The following is a 20,797-nucleotide window of genomic DNA, read 5'->3' as shown; positions in this document are numbered from 1 at the left end:
ACACAGAGGGGTCGCTTCTGCCCCATTACATGGGGATGGAACCCCGGCATCCTGCCTCCCAACCCCAGCATGCGCTGGGGCAGGCAGAGCCAGGCAGCAGAATATAGACAGGCCACGGGCCAGGTTTTCCCAGCTCTAGCCACTAAACCCCACTCCCCTCCCAGAGCCAGGGATAGAACCCAGGCGTCCTGGCTCCCAGCCCCCCTGCTCTAAGCACTAGGCCCCATCTCCCAGAGCCAGGGATAGAACCCAGGCGTCCTGGCTCCCAGCACTCTCCTCATAAGCCTCGCCCGTCCCCATGGGCTGCCTGGCACCTGCGGGCCCTGGAGGCAGCGCCCTGGGCTGGGGGAGGGGGCAGCGAGAGAGGGGAGGGGCGCAGCTGTTCATTGCCTCTGACTAGAAAAGTGGGGAGGCAGCTGGTGCTGGGGGGGAGCTGGTGTGGGCGGGTGCTATTCCCCTCACGCTGCCAGGGTCGAGCAGCTGGCGCTCCGCACCAGTCATGCTCCCCTGTTTGCTAATGACGGTGGTTAATTGCTTTCCGATCCACATGAGGGGAATGGTAAGCAGGACAGCAAGCTTGCTGGCGGGTGGGGGGGAACCAGGACTCCTGGGATCTCTCCCTGGCTCTGAGAGGGGAGTGGAAGCTAGTGGTTAGAGCAGTGGGAGCTGGGAGCCAGGATTCCTGGGGGCTTGTGAGAGGAAATTCATTGAGGTTTCTAAAAGGCCTCTGGTAGGCACTTAGAAAAGGCTAAAGATAGATTAATAACGCCTTCCAGTTACAGCTTTTATAAAATACAGCTGCCTCTGGGGTGGGGTGCTGGGGCTATTTATACAGGGACCTCTCTCCCGGCGCTGGAACGTGGCCACCTCTGGGATGGGGCGCGGGGGCTGGGTATCCGGGGCTCCTTGCCCAGCGCTGAAAAGTGGCCCTGCTGGGGTGGAGTGCAGGGGCCGGTTATACGGGGACCCCTCACCTGGCACTGAGATGCAGCCTCTCTGGGGTGGGGCATGGGGGGGCTGTGTAACAGCTCGCAGGAACATCTGGGGCAGGAGATGAAGTTTCCCATTGAAATGTCAGGGGAATTATGGGATTGGTGCAGGACACCTGGTTTCACAGCACCACGTTTGGAGGGAAAAAGCCAAGGGACGGGAGATGAGCTTGGCACTGCCAGTAATAATACAGGGCCCCCAGGCCTGGGCAAGCAGGGAGGGGCACTGGCAGAGCTGCATGTGGGCTGAGTTCTCCCCCACCGTTCCTGGCACCTAATGAAGGGGATTTAGGGAGATGATTAAGGGGGCCATGGAACAGCAGGAATGTCAGGGGCCCACAGTGGCTCAGCACCAGCTCCAGGCTGGGTCAGATCAGCCCCCACCTACCCCCGGAGCATTCCAGCTGCCCTAGGCCCTTTCCCGCTCAATCTCCTTCACCCCGGCCCTCCCAGAGCCAGGAAGAGAACCCAGGCGTCCGGGTTCCCAGCCTCCCCTACTCTAACCACTAGACCCCACTCCCCTACCAGAGTGGGGCGGGGACTGATCGGCTGTCTTCTCACACCCAGCTGGCGCTCTGCCGTTACATTTTCTATCGGCCGTGACTATTTTTTCCTCCTTTCTTCCTCCTTCCCCTTGTTCTCTGCAGAGAGCCCGAGCGTCACGAATGGGGGACGGGGCCTTTGTTCCTGTGAGCTGCCTTGCTCCCCGCTGCTCCAAACCAGCCCCAGTCGCAATCTGCCACGGCTTCCATCGTCATGCCTGCTCCAGCAGGGCGTGGGGACTGCACCGGACAGCGCCGAAAGAGAAGACAGCTGGACTGAGGTGCTAGGGGGGTTCTGGGCGCTCTCCTCTGCCAGTCATTGCAGACCCCGGTGCTCCAGGGCAGGGCAGGGAGGGTGCTCTGTAGGGGGCGTTCTTCTACCCGGTAGTGCTGCGGGGCAGGTATCTCCCCCAGCTTGGTGAATCTTTTTGTCAACACCTATCCCATAGTGATCCCTGGGTTCTGGGGTGAAACCTGGCGCAAATTTACCCCTCTCTGGGCCTGTGAGCTTCTGAGCCTCCCAGTACCACCAAGCCCCCCATAGCACAGCCCCCCCTTTTGGTTCAGGGCTCTTTGGCAGCCAGGGGAGCACCCCCCCCCCTTTTCAGCCAGCAGCCTCTAGGTACAGCCCTGACTGCAAGGGGAAGATATCCCAGCCACACACCCCTTAGACTCTAGAGGTCACTCGCCCCTTTACCAACCACTTCCCAGCTGGTCTCTCCTCCACCCTCCTAACTTCCTGGGCCCTGCTTAGCTTGCAGAGACCAACTGGTATCACAACTCGGGGTGCGTATAGGGGCAAATTGGTGGCTGGCTTCTGGGGGGAGTGGGGGAGGGAGGGGAGTGTGGCATTGTATATCCCTCACACACACCCCTCTGAGACATACATCCCTTGCACACCCTCCTCTGCAACACACACACACCTCTACTACATACACACACATGCAGACACACCCCTCTGACACATACACCCTCACACATTCCTGGGCTACATACAACCTCACACACCCCAGTGTTACATACACCCTTGCACACACACATACACCCTCACACACCCCAGTGTTACATACATCCCTTGCACACACACATACACCCTCACACACCCCAGTGTTACATACACCCTTGCACACACACATACACCCTCACACACCCCTCTGAGACATACATCCCTTGCACACACATACTTGCACCCTCCTCTGCTACACACACACCCCCCTCTATTACATACACACACACACCTCTGACACATACACCCTCATACACCCCTCTGTGCATACACCCCTTGCACACCCACACACCCCTCTGCTACATACACCCTTTGGACAACCCCTGCCCCTCACCTGCTTACCTTCTCTCATTGCCTTGCTCTGATGGGGGGGGACCCCAGACAGCAGGGCTGGGTGGGTTGAGATTTGGGGGATCCCGGGGGGGAAAAGGGGTATCTATCTCTTCCCCCATCCACCCCCCCTTCCTGCTCCAAGCTCTCCCGTCCCACTGGGCTCCATCCCTCTCTCTTCACAGCCCCCTCCCTTTTCACTTCAGGGGTGATCCCTGTCTCCCCACACCCCCCTTCCTCTGGGGGTGGCTGGCTTGGGGCCCCCCCTCCGCTTCAGGCAGCCACGGCCCGCAGCGCCCGGCTCCAACCTGCGCCCGCCTGGCTGGGCGGCGATGGGCTGTGAATGTTAATGACCCTGGCGCTGTGTGTGTGTGAGTGTGTGTCCCAGGCGGGTGTGTGTGTGTGCGGGGGGGGGGGGTGCGCGCGCCAGCCAGCCAGCCGGGGCGGGTGTAGCTCTGCGTTAGAGGAGTCAAACCCCCCGCTCCCCCCCCTCCCCGGTCCCCACTGCGCGCTCCCCGGGCGCACGGAGAAAGGTGACCCGAGGGGAAGGGGGGAAAAACCAGCCGAGCGGAGTCCGGGCGAGCAGGGAGGAGACACGGGCCGGCGGATCGGCCATTCTGGGAGGAGGAGAGGAGAGGAGGGGGGGGGCCCTCCGACCCCCCTGCCGGAGAAGCTGGGGCGGCGGGGGAGTGGGCTCCGGGAGCCGAAGCAGACGCGTTTGGCATCGCGCTAACTTCGGATGCAACATGTGTAGCGGCTGCCGGGCGGCGGAGCTGGGGCTGCTGCAACCTTGAGGAGGGACAGACCGGGGGGGGGGGGACGGACGATGTCGCCTCTTGGGAGCTTTCCCCGCGGGGGGGCTTAGCCTGGGTTTTCTCCAGGCAGGACAAAGCGGGGAGGGGGCAGGAACCCGCCGCTGCCCGGGTTGCGGAGCCGGTGTCGCTCCGGATTTTGCCCGGCTCCGGCTCTGCTGCAGAGGTTCTGAGCTCCCCGCCCTGCTATGCAACGGAGGTGTCATGAAAAGGTAAGAGGCTTCCCCCTTCCTCCTGGGCTAGGGCTGAGACACCCTCACACCCCCAGACAGACTCCCTGCCAAACACACAAAACCACCCTGACACACACACAGACACCCTGGCGCACACTGACCCTGACACACACACACACCTTGACACAAACACAGACACCCTGACACACACACCCTGACCCTGACACACACAGAAACACCCTGATACACACACACAGACACCCTGACACACACACACACCTTGACACACACACAGACACCCTGACCCTGACACACACAGAAACACCCTGATACACACACACAGACACCCTGACACACAGAGGCACACAGATACCCTGACCCTGAGACAGACACAAACACTCTGATACACAGACACATATCGGCACACACTCACCCTGACAGACACCCTGACGCACACTCAGACACACAAATAGACACCCTAGCCCAAACAGACAGACACACACTCAGACACCCTGACACACACACAGAGGTTATTGTGCAGGTGCAATAGGCACAGATGGATTGTGCATTGCTGGGCTGTGTGAGTGCCTTGTGGCTGTGCAGAGACCATTTGGCTGTCAAGCAGCACAGAGAATTTCTCTTTCAATATCTATTTATCCAGCCCCAGACACTCCACCCCATCTATCAATCCCCAGCCACCCCATCTATCTATCTATCTATCTATCTATCTATCTATCTATCTATCTATCTATCTATCTATCACCACACCCCCTATCTATCTATCACCACACACTCTATCTATCTATCTATCTATCTATCTATCTATCTATCTATCTATCTATCTATCTATCTATCTATCTATCTATCACCACACCCCCTATCTATCTATCTATCTATCTATCTATCTACCTATCTTTCTATCACCACACACCCTATCTATCTATCTATCTATCTATCTATCTATCTATCTATCTATCTATCTATCACCACACACCCTATCTATCTATCTATCTATCTATCTATCTATCTATCTATCACCACACACCCTATCTATCTATCTATCTATCTATCTATCTATCTATCTATCTATCTATCTATCTATCACCACACACCCTATCTATCTATCTATCTATCTATCTATCTATCTATCTATCTATCTATCTATCTATCTATCTATCACCACACCCCCTATCTATCTATCTATCTATCTATCTACCTATCTATCTATCACCACACACCCTATCTATCTATCTATCTATCTATCTATCTATCTATCTATCACCACACACCCTATCTATCTATCTATCTATCTATCTATCTATCTATCTATCTATCTATCTATCTATCACCACACACCCTATCTATCTATCTATCTATCTATCACCACACACCCTATCTATCTATCTATCTATCTATCTATCTATCTATCTATCTATCACCACACACCCTATCTATCTATCTATCTATCTATCTATCTATCTATCTATCACCACACACCCTATCTATCTATCTATCTATCTATCTATCTATCTATCTATCTATCACCACACACCCTATCTATCTATCTATCTATCTATCTATCTATCTATCTATCTATCTATCACCACACACCCTATCTATCTATCTATCTATCTATCTATCTATCTATCTATCTATCTATCTATCACCACACACCCTATCTATCTATCTATCTATCTATCTATCTATCTATCTATCTATCACCACACACCCTATCTATCTATCTATCTATCTATCTATCTATCTATCTATCTATCTATCTATCTATCTATCACCACACACCCTATCTATCTATCTATCTATCTATCTATCTATCTATCTATCTATCTATCTATCACCACACACTATCTATCTATCTATCTATCTATCTATCTATCTATCTATCTATCTATCACCACACACTATCTATCTATCTATCTATCTATCTATCTATCTATCTATCTATCTATCTATCACCACACACCCTATCTATCTATCTATCTATCTATCTATCACCACACACCCTATCTATCTATCACCACACACCCTATCTATCTATCTATCTATCTATCTATCTATCTATCTATCTATCTATCACCACACACCCTATCTATCTATCTATCTATCTATCTATCTATCTATCTATCTATCTATCTATCTATCTATCTATCTATCTATCACCACACACCCTATCTATCTATCTATCTATCTATCTATCTATCTATCTATCTATCTATCTATCTATCACCACACACTATCTATCTATCTATCTATCTATCTATCTATCTATCTATCACCACACACCCTATCTATCTATCTATCTATCTATCTATCTATCTATCTATCTATCTATCTATCTATCTATCTATCTATCACCACACACCCTATCTATCTATCTATCTATCTATCTATCTATCTATCTATCTATCTATCTATCACCACACACCCTATCTATCTATCTATCTATCTATCTATCTATCTATCTATCTATCACCACACACTATCTATCTATCTATCTATCTATCTATCTATCTATCTATCTATCTATCTATCTATCTATCACCACACACACTATCTATCTATCTATCTATCTATCTATCTATCTATCTATCTATCTATCACCACACACACTATCTATCTATCTATCTATCTATCACCACACACCCCTTCTGTCTATCTATCTATCTATCTATCTATCTATCTATCTATCTATCTATCTATCTATCTATCCCCCCACCCCCAAGCCATACATTTTCTTGCTCCATTTCCCCCCAGCGATGTGACTGTCTTGTCCCCATTCTCTGGGGCTGATCCCTTTTTCTTCCAGGAGCATTTGGCACCCCTGGCGGTGCAGGAATCGGGGCATCCCGGTCACCTTTCCAAAAACTCCTCTCTGAAGGGCAGATGGCCCCCAGTGCTGTTACCCCCTACCCCTGAGGCTGGCGCTTTGGGGAGCTAAGATCACAGCATTCCCTCGGTCCCTGCCACCTGTTCCTCGTGAGATGGGCACTATTTTAGTTCTCGGTATTTCACCCACCTTCTTCCATACATGACTGGTCCATATACCCCCAATGGTGCCTATATCCTGTCCAGAGCAGAGCTGGAAAGCAGCCCAGCAGGAAGCATAGCGAGCCCATGGTACAGTGCATGGGTGAGGCAGAAAAACAGGGCTTCCTTTGGGTCCAGATGCTGGGCTGTATACACGCTCCAGTCCTTAGAGGCAGTTGTCATGCAAGTAAGCTGCCTCTTGTTTGTAGGAGAAGGTGGAACCTGTCCTTAGGAGATCCTGTGAGGATCTCCAAGATAGATTGGATGAAACTGGTCCATATAACTGGTCTCTACTGTGGGGGGCTTGAACGGTACCATATAAGCAGTCTTTATATTAGAAGGGGTTCCAGCAAGATTAAGTTGTCCATATAAGTGGTCTCTACTATAGGGGAGTGCAGTGAGGGAGAAGTGGTTTCTATGAGCTGTCCATATAACTAGTCTCTATGCGAATGAGGGGCTTTGTGAGGGTGGAGTGGTCTATATATAACTGGTCTCTATACATGGGGGAACTGGAGACATATAACTGGTCTCTATACATGGGGGAACTGTGAAGATGGAGTAGTCTGTATGAGCAGTCCATATAACCAGTATCTATGAGTGATGGGGTCTGTGCAGGTCGAGCAGTCCATATGAGTGGTCCATATAACCAGCCTCTATGCAACGGAGAGGTTTCATGAGGGTGGAGTGGTCTATATAACTGATCTCTATACAAGGGGGGGCTCGATGGGGGTGAAGCAATTCATATAAGTGGTCCATATAACTAGTCTCTGTGCTAGGGGGGTTTGTGTTGGGTACCTGGCATTGGATAGCCAGTGTGTAGGGAGAAGCATTCTCTGTGTAAGGACTTGGATGGAGCAGTCTGTATGAGCAGTCTATATAACGAGTCTCTATGCAGAAGTGGACTTTGTGTGGGTGGAATGGTTCATATAACTGGTCTCTATAAAAGGGGTGTGGGGGGGTGGAGCATTGTGTATGAACAATCCATATAACCAGTATCTATGTGTGATGGGTGTCTATGGAGGTGGATCAGTCCATGTGAGTGGTCCATTGAACCAGTTGCTATGCTAGAGGGGTAAGTGTGGGGCATTTGGCATCGGGTAGGTGGTCTGTACAGATAGGCAGTCTCTATGCAAGGGCTTGGATAGAGCAGTGTGTATGAACAGTCTATATAACCAGTCTCTATGAGACAGGGTCTCTGTGGGTGTGGAGCAGTCCACTGGAGTGGTTCATACAACCAGTCTCTATGAGACAGGGAGCTCTGTGGGGGTGGAGCAATCCATCAGAATGGTCCATTGACCAGTCCCTATGCTAGAGAGGTTTATGTTGGGTCCCTGGCATTGGGTCAGGTAGCCAGTCCATATAGAATGGCAGTCATTACACAAGAGCTTGGGGGCTCAGTGGGGGCAGGGCAGTCCCTATCACTGGTCGCTATAGGAGGGTGTACCCGGACAGGGTGCAAGAAGGATATGAGTGGCAGCAGGACAAAATGGGAGTGATTTCTCAGCTGGTCATTTTAATAACCACCACCTGTCTGGAGGTGAAAGGAGAAATGTCTCAGTCCCTTCAGGGAGCTGGCAGTCTCCCTGTTCTGCAGTGAGAAAAACTGTGGCACACAGAAGGGAAGGGTCTCACTTGAGGTCACAGAGGGAGCTGGGATTTGAACCCAGGAGTCCTGAAACCCACGCCCACCCCCACTTCAACCACTCTACACCCCACTCCCCTCCCAGAATCTCTGCTCCCCTTCCCCTGGGGGCATCTTTCTTTCCGTCACACAGTCTGGAGCAGTTCACAGCCGTGTGTACGCACCTCAGGGCAGACTGTCAAGAAACAGGGCACAGGCCCCAAACTGGTTGTGAGTGTTATAATTCGATTGTGCCAGCCCCATACCCAGTGTGAACGCCTCAGGCCCTACCACAGACGTAACGCGGAGCCACCAACAGTGCCGCTGGGTGCACCAGTCTGTCTTGCCGCCCAGGTGTACCCGCCCTTGCGATAGATGGTCCCTTATGCCAAAACTCGCAGCAATATTCAGGTTACTGCCAGTCCCCAAGGCCCGATCATTTACCCCAAGTCGATTGCACCCGAGATCTCACACCAACCACAAGGCCTGTAGAGAATCCTGGAATAAACTAACTGAAGATTGATTCAGGAGGGGAAAGAAATAGAGAAACCGACAAGGTTAAAGCAGGTGAACACACACACACACACACACACACACACACACACACACACACACACACAAGGTACAGTTCTAGGCAGGGGTGCTGGAACGGGGGGGCCTGGCCTCATCACTTTTTATCAGGATGAGCGACAGGGGCGAGGGGGCAGACAGGAGTGAGCAGGGGGCATGGCATTGGGGAGAAGCGGCGGTGCATGGGGCGGGGCCTTAGGGGAAGGGGGTGGGGCCACAGCTCAGGCACCGGTGGCCCACCCTCCTTTAGGAAGGTTCCCCCACTCCTGGTGTTCGGGTCCAGGACAGTAGCTGCTCTGATGTGCAAGCTCTGTCTCTCCTTGTATAACCCAAGCCAGTTACCCTGGGGATCCCTTGCTTATGCTTAAAAATATGGCCCTCTCTGAGCAGCACAGCCCCACTGTTTTCTTCTGCTCCAGGATTTTTATTCCCTCCCCCCCGGAGTTCAGAGCTGTGATGGGACGTCCCTGCTTCGTGGGCGTTGGGGGCTCCCTCACCAAAGTCTTTTGTCCCCCCCCCACAACGGTTTGTCTGGCGTCTGTGGGCCTTCTTGTGCTGGGCAGGAGCCGACGCCTCATGGGGTGGACTGGGATTTCTCTCCTGACTTGGGGGGGGGGGCGGGTGTCCCAGTTTCAGAGCAAACAGGTTTAGAGTTACAGAACAAATATGTTAAGGTGGAACACAGGTGTGATAAGTGAGATTAAGGCCGGCAGCAATTTACAAGCATTTCGTAGGAAATCTGTCTCCTGTTTTACGCTGGGAACACACCGGTGAGCCAGGCTGGTTTCCAGCCACACATTTGTCAGTGTTCAGTGAGGCCTGGGGGCCTTGGCCTGAGCTGGCACCTCCTCTGCCAGTGTCACACTTTCTTCCTTTGCACCAATGGGCAGCACCCCATGCCCCATCCCAGCAAATCCCCAGTCCCAGCCTCTGAGCTCACCCCCTTTCTGGGGCCCCCAGACTCCTGGAGCCTATGACCTCCCCCTGCTCAAAGTTACCCCCCTTCTTCTCAGACACCCACCCAGACTCCTGGGTCCTATCCTCAGAGAACACCCCTGGCTGGGGGCACCTGGATTTCTGCGTCCCTATCAATGCCGAGGTCTCCTCAGCTTCCCCTTCTGAAACGCCAGGACTCCTGGGTCCTCCAACCCCCTGTCCATCCCTACCCCAATGTCTGGGAGACACAGGCAGGGCTAGTGTGGGGGGAGGCACCCCCCCTTCCAAGGAGATCCCAGAAACAGGCATTCATGCACAGTCAGAGTACACACATATCCTGGCACAAGCCAATCCCTGAGACAGGCACAGATGCACAGTCAGAGCCAGCCCTTGTCCTCCAACCCCCAGCAAGGAAATTCCCAGACACAGGCGCAGTCACAGCCGAAGCCCACACATCCCTCAAAAAGAGACACCAGGGACTTGTGCACATGCAGTCAGACTCTATATACCCCTCTCACAAGCCGAGTCCAGAAACAGACAGACATACACACACAGTCAGACACAGTGCCCAGAGACTGGCAGTCTCACACAGTCAACCGGCAGTCACACAATATACAGCCAAACCCAGAAGCCAGAGACAGATGGTAACGCACACACAGTCAGATGCAAAGCCCAGAAAGAGACAGGCAGTCTCTCTCTCTCTCTCTCTCTCTCTCTCTCCCTCTCACACACACACACACACACACTCAACAGGTAGTCACACATGCACAGTTGGATCCGAGCCCATTGATATTTGAACTATGGGCCCTGAATAGGGCTTTGCAGTTTCTGTCCCGGGGCAGGATATCGAACCCCGCAGCTGGCTGTATTACGTCCAAGTTTGGCTGTCCCCTGGAGAGAACACAACAGCCATTCCCTTCCTCATGGGGTGACCTTCCCACAAGGGTCCTGCTGTCGCATGGGAGTAGTGTGAATTTCACATGGCAAAGTTCAGGAGATTTTGGCATGTTCCAGCCAGTTGACATCAGTTGGAGGAGCCACCAGTAGCTAGGGGCAGAATCTGTGTGCAAATGACAATGCATCTGCACGCACGGCCAGTACAGCATGTAGTCGACATCCCACCCAATGTACGCTGCACGTCACAAATCCGCCAGTAGTGTTACACTCGTGTGCAGAGAGAGTGTCTTGAGAAATGTAACTACATATGCTCTGAAGGACACACAAATGTACAGACTGTACCTCCACACTCTCATGAATATGCTGTTCCTATACACTGTCATAAAACCACCTTCACGCTGGAGCTTCATACCCTCCTAAATACCCTCTCAGACTGTGCCTACACACTTTTGCACTGCAGCTACACTCCTTTATGCTATCCCTACACACCTTTCCACACTGTCCTGACAACCATCCCTAGCTACACACAATACTCTACTGATACACAGCCTATAAGTGTGTTTTCAGGCTATACCTACACACTTTCATTATGTAGCTACACAACTTTGCACTCTCAAGTGGAAGCTACATAGTTTCACACTGGACTGACACCTACATCCCTTCATACTGTACTTACACCCCAAAATAAATATATTTTCAGACTGTATCTGTAAACCCACAGATTGTGCCTTTGCACCCGCAACAGTGCACAGTCACACTGTACCTACATTTTTACACTGTTGTATACATCCATACAAGTACACTCGCAGGCTCCAGCAACGCACATGCAGTACAGTTACCATCTTCACATTGTGCCTACACAACATCATACAGCCACTTTCTCACTGTACTTATACATCTTCAGATTTTCAGGCTATTACCTACACATCCCTATAATACACAGTCACACTGTATCTACACCTGTGTAGACTAGAACTACTCCCCCCCCAAGTACCCTTTCATGCTGTACCTACAGCAACTTCAGACCAGAGGTGTGAGGCAGTCACACTGATCCTACAGCCCATACATAGCACTGTATCTGTTCACCATCAAACACCACCACTGCAGTCACCTCAGCAACAGGCAGCCTCCATCCATCTCTTCACCTGTCCCTTGTCCATTGCTCCACCTGTCTCTCTGTCTGTCCCTCCACCGGTCCTGTTGTCCATCCCTTCACCTGTCTCTGCCCATCCTTCCCCCTGTCTCTCTTCTAGTGCCTCCAGCTGTCCCCTTCTCTGGCCCTCTGTCTGCACCTCGTCCTGTATCTCAGTCCATCCCTCCACCTGTCTCTGTTCATGCTTCTCTCTGTCCCCTTGTCCGTCCCTCTGCCTGTCCCCTTGTCCATCCCTCTGCCTGTCTCTGTCCATCCTTCCTCCTGTCCCTCTTTTAGTGCCTCCACCTGTCCCCTTCTCTGGTCCATCCCTCCACCTGTCTCTCTCATCTCGCCAAGGTCTCTGTCTGCGTGTTTTCCTCTCCCCACCCCACCGCCCCTCTGCAGCTCTCTGGCACAATCCCCCCACCCCACCCCCTGCTCTAGTTCCCAGAATAACCCTCTAATAGGTATTTATGAGAAAATTTCCCCTGCCCTGGTTGAAGCAGAGAGCCCGGCTATTAGCTGTTCCACCATGGTCGAGCTGAACCAGCTGCAGCGAGCAAGACCAGCCCCTTGATCGAGATACAGAAAAGGGGGAGTGGGGGGAGAGAGAGAGAGAGAGCAACCAGAAAAAGTCTCTTTGCTCTCTTACTGCACAAAAGACACAGTCTCTGTCCTCGACACCCCTGGCCCAGCACCGGGACGCGGCCCTTCTGGGGTGGGGCATGGGGGCTGGGTATCCGGGCACCTCTGGCGCGGCACTGGGACGTGGGCCCTCTGGGGTGGGGCATGGGGGCTGGGTATCCGGGGACCTCTGGTCCGGCACTGGGACACGGGCCCTCTGGGGTGGGGCACGGGGGCTAGGTATCCGGGGACCCCTCGTCAGATGCTGAGACGTGGCCCTCCTGGGGTGGCCCCGGGGGCTGGGTATCCGGGACCGCTCGCCTGGCCCTGGGATGTGGCCCCTCTGGGAAGGGCTGCAGTAGGGGCTGTGGGTGGGTGGCTGCATGTCCCATCACCCCAGGGCCGTGTAGGTTTCCATGTTTCCCTCCTGCTGAGACATGAAGCGAGACAGGGAAGAATGAAAGCAAGAGAGGCCAGCGCGGCCCCAGGGGGGAGAGGAAATCAATACAGTTCCAGCAGGCGCAGGAGAGGGGCGGGGGGCAAGGGGAGATGCGAGGGGTGGAGAGCGGAGGGAAGTGGGGGTGAGAGAGCACAGACGGCAGATGAATTATGAGGGCTCATGGAGCGGTACTGGCTGGCTGGCTCGATTGGCAGGACTCCTGGGTTCTCTCCCCAGCTTGGGGAGGGGAGTGGGGCCCAGTGGTTGGAGCTGGGGGGCTGGGAACCAGGACTCCTGGGTTCTCTCCCCGGCGAGGGGAGGGTAGTGGGGGCTAGTGGCTAGAGTGGGAGAGGCTGGGAGCCAGGTTCTCTCCCCGGCTCTGGGAGGGGAGTGTGCTGGCGTGTCTGTATCTTAGGGTGTGTGTGTGTGTGTGTTTTTCTGTCAGAGCTCTTTGGGATGTGTGTATCTGGTGAGATTCAGGTGTAGATTTCTCACGGGGGGGGGGGGGCGTGCTTGGTGTGTATCTTCCAGCACTTTGGGGAGATGCATGTGTACTTGTGTGTGAGCCATGTGTCTGATCAGGAGGGCAGGGAAGGGAAGGGGCAGGATACCACAGTAGATGGGCTCATGGCTCCGATTGGCGATGGCAGGGAGAGGGCGGGATACCAGGGTAGATGGGCCCATGGCTCTGCACAGTGGTGTCACTGGGGGGGTTAAGCCTGGGATCTATGGAATCTGTTTTCCTTTACGAGCTGTAATTTCCGGAGCTGGCAATCAGTGAAAGTGTTTCTATTCCCGGGCGGATAATCAGGGCCGGCAGTTTACTCTGCTAATCAGCACCTTATGTTAGCGCCTTCCCACCCCCCAGAGCCAGCTGTGGGACAGCAGGAACATGCTGCTAACCAGACAACATGGGGGGAATGGGAGATGGGGCCTCTCCCCTCCAGGGGGTGCTGGCTCCCATCTGGCCCCAGGGTGGGTGATTGGCTGGCTCCGGAGGGAGGGGGGTGAGAAAGGAACTGGGGCTTTTCCGGGAGATGTGGGGGACACAGTGTGCATGCTGGGGATGAACATGAAATATTCAGGAGCCGACATAATTTCCCCTCAATTCTGCTGCTGACAAGAATGATCCCCGGATGACTGGGTTCTGCCTTCCTCCTCCACCTGTCCTCACTCCCACGAGGAATCAGAGAGCCACAGAACTGGACCTTACACAGAGGGAGCAACTCAGATCACTAGACCCCCGTTCCCTCCCAGACCCCCCTCCCCTCCCAGACCCAGGGATAGAACCCAGGAATCCTGGATCCCAGCCCCCCACCTCTAATCACTGGTCCCCTCTTCCCTCCCAGACCTGGGGATAGAACCCAGGAGTTCTGGATCCCAGCCCCCCCCAGCAATCACTAGACCCCTCTCCCCTCCCAAACCCAGGAATAGAAACCAGGAATCCTGGATTCCAGCCACCCCACTAATCACTTGTCCCCATGTCCCTCCCAGAGTCAGGGATAGAACCCAGGAGTCCTGGCTCCCATCCCAGTGTCTCCCCTGAGGTGGATGCTTCTTGGGGTGGGGGTGGGATGTTGGGTTCCCAGCCTGAGCGAGGTGGACGCCATGGGTGTATGTGGAGGGGTGGAATTGTGGCAGGGGCAGCAGGTGGGCCTTTGGGAAATGGGGCCAAGTGGGGAGGAGGGGCTGTCTCTGTCTTTTTCCCTGCGGCCCCCTCAGGCTAATGGGTGGGGCTGGGCTGGCCCTTGCCAGGCTGGGAGCCCGTCCATCAGTGCAGGCCCTGGCTCAGCCGGCAAGGCAGAGAGCAGCCTGCTCCCACTGGGCTCAGGGGTGAGCCACGGGCCCATCTACCCCAGTATCCCGGCCCCTCTGTGTAAGGATCAGATCCAGCCTGGGCTCCAGTGGCTCAGATCCAGGGATCAGATCCAGGGGCCCATCTAGCCTGGGCTCCAGTGTGTGCTTTGAACCCTGTCACTTAGTGCGTGTGCACACGCTGTGTGTGTTCACAGTGGGCATGGGCACACGTGTGTGTGTGTGCATGTGAGCATGTTCGTGGGAGAGCCTGAGAGTGCTAAGCGTGTGTGTGGCAGTGGGCACTTCGCATGCCCTTACCCAGACCGGGTGCATCTCTTGGGGGGTGACCAGTGCATGCTGGCATAGTGCTGCTGGGAATGCCTGTAACTGGGGGGGACAGGGACGGAGTCCACACGGGGCAGATTCCTTGGGGGGCACTGGGGGGTGAATCCTGGTGTTGGTGCCCAGGGCTGTGGATCCTGCCGGGCAGGTAGCGAACTCCTGCATTTTTGGGGCTGGGGGGGGTGTCTGGGCCTGAGGCTCTGACTGGTGCAGATGGGCATCAAGCAGGAACTGGCTATTCTCCGGCCCCTTCTGCCGGCTCCCATCTGGCCCCAAGGCAGGGACTGGCTGGCTCAGAGGGGCAGGGAATGGGACATAGGGTCTTTCCCCTCTAGGGGGCGCCGGCTCCCATCTTCACCCAGGGCAGGGACTGGCTGGCTCTGGGGAGCCGGGAATGGGGCACGGGGCCTTTCCCCTTGAGGCAGCGCCCCAGGGTGGGAGATGCTGTAGAGTCACATGAGCCTAACTCTCTCTTTCCTTCCTTGTTTTCCCCTCCTCTATCTCGATCCTTCCCTCCCAACCCATCCCCTTTTATGCACCCTCTTACTTCCCTTCTCCCTCTCCCCTTCCCTCTGATTCCCCCCTCCCCCACCCATTATCCTGTCCCCTGCGGACCCCTCCCCTCTTCCATTGCTCCCTCCCCTGGAATCACCCCCTCCGATGCAGGGGAAGTGCTGAGGCCCTGCGAGATGAGCCTGTCCCCTGGCCCCCCCGCTGCTAGGATGCTCTTTGTGCTGGCTCTGGCCTGCGCCAGCCCCTTCCTGGATCTGCGCCCAGACGGGCCGCGCTCGCTCAACGTGGCCATCATCTTCAGTGGCTCGTCCTACACGCCTGAGAGTGCCCGCTTCGCCCCCACTGCCTTCCGCAACTTCTCCATGGAGGTGAACCCCGTCTCGGTGCTGCTCAATGACACCAACCCCCGCAGCCTCATCGTACGCCTGTGTGACGTTCTCTCCTCCCTGCGCATCCACGGCGTGGTCTTCGAGGACGACACACGCACTGAGGCCGTGGCCCAGATCCTGGACTTCATCTCAGCCCAGACCTCAGTGCCCATCATCGGCATCAACGGGGGCTCGGCCATCGTCCTCACACCCAAGGTGAGTGGGTCACTGGGTTCCAAGCCTGCCCCTATTTGCGACACATTTATCCCTGTAATCCCCACCCATATGCCCAACTCAACCTCAACCCAACCATGCTCAACTCACCCCACAAAACCACGCAACCCAACCGGAATCCCGCTCAACTCAACCCCAACCCCACCTGATAGTCAACCCCTACCTAACCCATCCCAAACCAACCACACTCAACCCAACCCCAACGCAATCAATCCCAACCCAACCACACTCAACTCAACCCCATCCCACTCAACTGAACCCGAACACAACCCCAACCCAGCCTGACCACACTCAACCCCAACCCAACCACACTCAACCCAACCCCAACTCAACCACAGTCAACTCAACCCGCCCACACTCAACCTCAACCCAATCATACTTAACCCAACCCCAGCGCAACCAATCCCAACCCGACCAAACTCAACCCATCCCACTCAACTGAACCCAACCCATCCCAACCACACTCAACTCAACTCAACCCAACACTCAACCCAACCACACTCAACCCCAACCCAACCCAACCCATCCCAACCCAACCACACTGAACTCAACCTGCCCACACTCAACCCTAAACCAACCGAAACCAACCACACTCAACCCAACCAAACCCCATTCCAACCCAACCACATTCAACCCATTCCAACCCCAACCCAACCAGACCACACTGAACTCCAGCCCGACCTCACCACACCCAACCCATCCCAACCCCACCTCAAACCAACCTCAATCCTACTCAGTTCATTCACAGTCAACCCAACTGCAACTCAGCTCGACTCATCATCTCGACCCAAACCTCAGTGCCCAACACTGGTATCAACAGGGGCTCAGCCATCAAGGGGAGGGGGTTGCAAGGCCCCACACCAACGCCTATTTGCCTGCATGCTCATCCCTACACACCTCACCCATATCTCCAACTCAACCCAACTCCAACCTAACCCTAACTCAACCGAGTGCATGCAACAAAACCCACCCTAACCCAACCCAACATACCCAACGCAACATAATACAGCCCATCCCGACATAATGGAAAACAGCATACACATCCATTCCTGACCCAACCCAACACAAGCTGCCCAGCCCAATGCAACCCAAACCAATCAACATAACCCAGCCCAATCCTATACACTCAGTCTAACTCAGTGCAGCCTATTATCTCAGCCCACACCTCCATGCCCCTGTGCCCACCATTGGAAGTGTATGTGTCAGGTTTGGATTGAGAGGCATCAGCAGACCTGTGGAGGGGTAGGTGGAAGCCCAAGTGTGGAATTGCACAGAGGCTGTTGTTCAGATCTGAGATGTATAAACAGAGCTGCAGGAGGAGGGGCAGCCCAGGGCCAGGCTAGCAGTAGGCTGCGGGTCAGGACTGAGGGGCATTGGCAGAGCTGGGAAGGGGAAGCCCACGGCTGGGATGGTAGAAGCTGCAGGTCAGGATTGAGGAGCACCCCCTGACCTCCCCATTTTCTCCCTGCCCAGGAGAAAGGCTCCACCTTTCTGCAGCTAGGCTCATCGACAGAGCAGCAGCTGCAGGTGATGTTCGAGGTGCTGGAGGAGTACGACTGGACGGCCTTCGCTGTCATCACCACACTCTTCCCCGGATATGAGGACTTTGTGGATTACATCGAGGTGCTGACCGACAGCAGCTTCATCGGCTGGGAACACCGGGGCGTCCTGACTCTCAACCTGACTGATGACCCTGACGGCTCCCGGGTCAAGCGCCAGCTGCGGGAGATCCCTGCCCAGATCCGCCTGCTCTACTGCTCCCGTGAGGAGGCAGAGAGCATCTTCCAGGCAGCACGGGATGCCGGCCTCACTGGACCTGGCTATATCTGGTTCATGGTGGGCACCAACCTGGGTGGCACTGACTACATGCCTGAGCACCTGCCTGTTGGCCTCTTCACAGTGTTGTCGGCCGGCTGGCGGGACGACCTGCACCACCGCGTCCAGAACGGGGTGGCCATCATTGCCAAGGGCGCTGAAGCACTCTCCAGGGACTACGGCTTCATTCCCGAGTTCAACAATGACTGCCGGTCACCCAACCTCAGCCAGATCCATGAGAACCTCCACCGGTGAGTTGAGGGAGGCGGGGGGCGGAGTGGGGGATGGAGAGCTGTGAGAATGTGGTGCCCATCAACGCAATCCCAACTCAACCCAACCCCAGCCCCAAGCCAACAGAACCAACTCAGAGGGATGGGTGGGCAGATCTACAGGAATCTGGTGCCCATCAGTGTAATCCCAACCCAACTAACCCAGTCCCACCCCTACAACCCAACTCAACACCAATCCATCTCAGTCAAACCCAACTCAATATAACCAACCCAACAGGGGAGGTGAGCAAATCCACAACCTGTACTGATGAGTGTGGTTGGGGCAGATCTGCCCATCAGCAGAATCCAGCCCAACGCCAATCCAATTCGCCCCAACCCGGTCCAACCACACTCAACCCAAACCAACATAACCAACCTATCGGGGGAGGGGACAGATCCATGACAACCTGCAATGCCCTAGAAACTGGAGTAGAAGAGGAAATGGGACATGGGGCCTTTCCCTTCTAGGGGGCACTGGCTCCAGGGCAGGGGACTGCCTGGCTGAGTGGGGCAACAAGACAGAGGGGCACCAGCAGAGCTGGGGGGTGCTGGGTCCCCCCCTAACTCTCTCCCCACCGCCAGGTATTTCATGAACATCACATGGGGGCAAAAGGATTTCTCGTTCAACGAGGACGGCTACCTCATCAACCCATCACTGGTCGTCATCTCCCTGAACAAGGAGCGCACTTGGGAGGTGGTGAGTACCTGACCCTGCCCACCTGTCTGCCCAGCCCCCTGCCGAAGGCTTGCCCCACCCCCTGCTGGAGCCCTGCCCTATCCCTCTGCCCCACCCCTTATCAGAGCTCCACCCTATATCTATGTCATGCCCCCAGCTCTCTGCCCCTCCCACTAACAATGTCTCCCAACCTCCATCTTTCTGCCCAGTGGTTTGGAGGTGGGTTTGGGGTCAAGCCTGGTCTGGGGTGGGGGCTGAGTCTGATCCGCAGGTTTCGGGGGAGTCAGGGTGAGTTTGGAGGGGCAGGTTCAGGGAGATTGGGGTGAGTTTTAGGGGAAGATTTTGGGGTGAGTTTGGGGGGCAGGTTTGGGGGTGTTGGTGAATTTGGAGGGGCTGTTTCATGGAGATTGGGGTGATTTTGGGGGAAGGTTTGGGGAGCGTAGGGGTGATTTGGCTGGCAGGGTTGGGGAATTTAAGGAGTGAGTTTAGGGGGGAAGGTTTGGGGGGCAAGGGTGACTCTGGGGTGTATCCAGTGGTGCTGGGTGAATTTGGTGGGACTGGGGCTCAGGCCCCAGGCAGGCACCCTGCAGTGAAGCCCTCCCACCCCATCCCCACGCAGGTGGGGAGCTGGGAGCACCAGATCCTACGCATGAAGTACCCGGTCTGGTCGCGCTACGGCAAGTTCCTGCAGCCGGTGGATGACGACCAGCACCTGACGGTGGCCACGCTGGAGGAGCGGCCCTTCGTCATCGTCGAGAACATCGACCCGGCCACCGGCACCTGCATCCGGGACTCGGTGCCCTGCCGCAACCAGCTGAACCGCACCGACAGGTACCCACACTGCGAACTTCCCCAAGGCAGTGCCCCTGGCGGGCAGCTCCGCCCTGCGCTGTGAGCTTCCCCGTGGCAGTGCCCCTGGTGAGGAGCTCTGCCCAGTGCTGCGAGCTTCCCCATGGCACTGCCACCAGCACTGCGAGCTTCCCTGTGGCCGTGCCTCTGGCGAGGAGTTCCACCCAGTGCTGTGAGCTTCCCCATGGCAGTGCCCCCGGCGCTGTGAGCTTCCCCGCAGCAGTGCCTGCTCACAGAGCTGTGTTCTCTGTCCATCCCCATTTCTGTTTTGCTCCCCCCCCAGCCACCCCACGGACCCGCTGCTCTTCGAGAAGAAATGCTGCAAAGGGTTCTGCATCGACATTCTCAAGCGCCTGGCTAAGACCGTGGGCTTCACCTACGACCTCTACCTGGTCACCAACGGCAAGCACGGCAAAAAGATTGACGGGGTCTGGAACGGCATGATCGGAGAGGTGAGACACCTCTGCCTCCAGCCACTGCAGCACTGCACTCACCTCCCTGAGCCAGGGAGAGAACCCAGGAGTCCTGGCTCCCAGCCCCACTTCTTCTAACCACCAGATCCCACTCCCCTCCCCGAGCTGGGGGAGAACCCAGGAGTCCTGGCTCCCAGCCTCCGTAGGTTGGTGCCACTTTTCCCCTTCTTGGGGATCCCCAATTTCTCTGCCTCCCTCCAGAAATCCCTGGGCAGGTTGGGGGTTTCTTTCAAAGACCCCCCCGCCCAGATCTCACCTGGTTAATTCCCCCCCTTCAAATCCTTCCCAGAAATACCCTGCTCACTTTGGGGTCCCACCGTAGCCCCCCTGAACTGCACAGCTGGG

At 55.2% G+C, this 20,797-nt stretch overlaps 1 protein-coding gene across 2 annotated transcripts in view; it reads left to right on the top strand.

The window, feature by feature from the left end:
- Positions 1 to 1,637: 1,637 nt before the first annotated feature.
- Positions 1,638 to 20,797, top strand: part of GRIN2D (glutamate ionotropic receptor NMDA type subunit 2D) — a 27,559-nt gene continuing 8,399 nt past the window's right edge. Inside the window, exons 1-6 of one of the 2 annotated variants that reach the window (XM_048832542.2) lie at positions 1,638 to 1,812; positions 15,922 to 16,352; positions 17,844 to 18,436; positions 19,037 to 19,151; positions 19,750 to 19,961; positions 20,263 to 20,431. In XM_048832542.2, the coding sequence (XP_048688499.1) occupies positions 15,945 to 16,352; positions 17,844 to 18,436; positions 19,037 to 19,151; positions 19,750 to 19,961; positions 20,263 to 20,431 (1,497 nt within the window). In that variant the 5' untranslated portion in view covers positions 1,638 to 1,812; positions 15,922 to 15,944. Of the gene's footprint in view, positions 1,813 to 3,282; positions 3,892 to 15,921; positions 16,353 to 17,843; positions 18,437 to 19,036; positions 19,152 to 19,749; positions 19,962 to 20,262; positions 20,432 to 20,797 lie in introns of those variants that run through there. The other variant, XM_048832541.2, reaches the window with a different exon arrangement.

The sequence above is a fragment of the Caretta caretta genome, chromosome 23, assembly GCF_965140235.1.
Source record: "Caretta caretta isolate rCarCar2 chromosome 23, rCarCar1.hap1, whole genome shotgun sequence".
NCBI lineage: Eukaryota > Metazoa > Chordata > Testudines > Cheloniidae > Caretta > Caretta caretta.
Note: the sequence above shows the minus strand (reverse complement) of the source record. Positions and strands in the feature narration are given on the sequence as shown.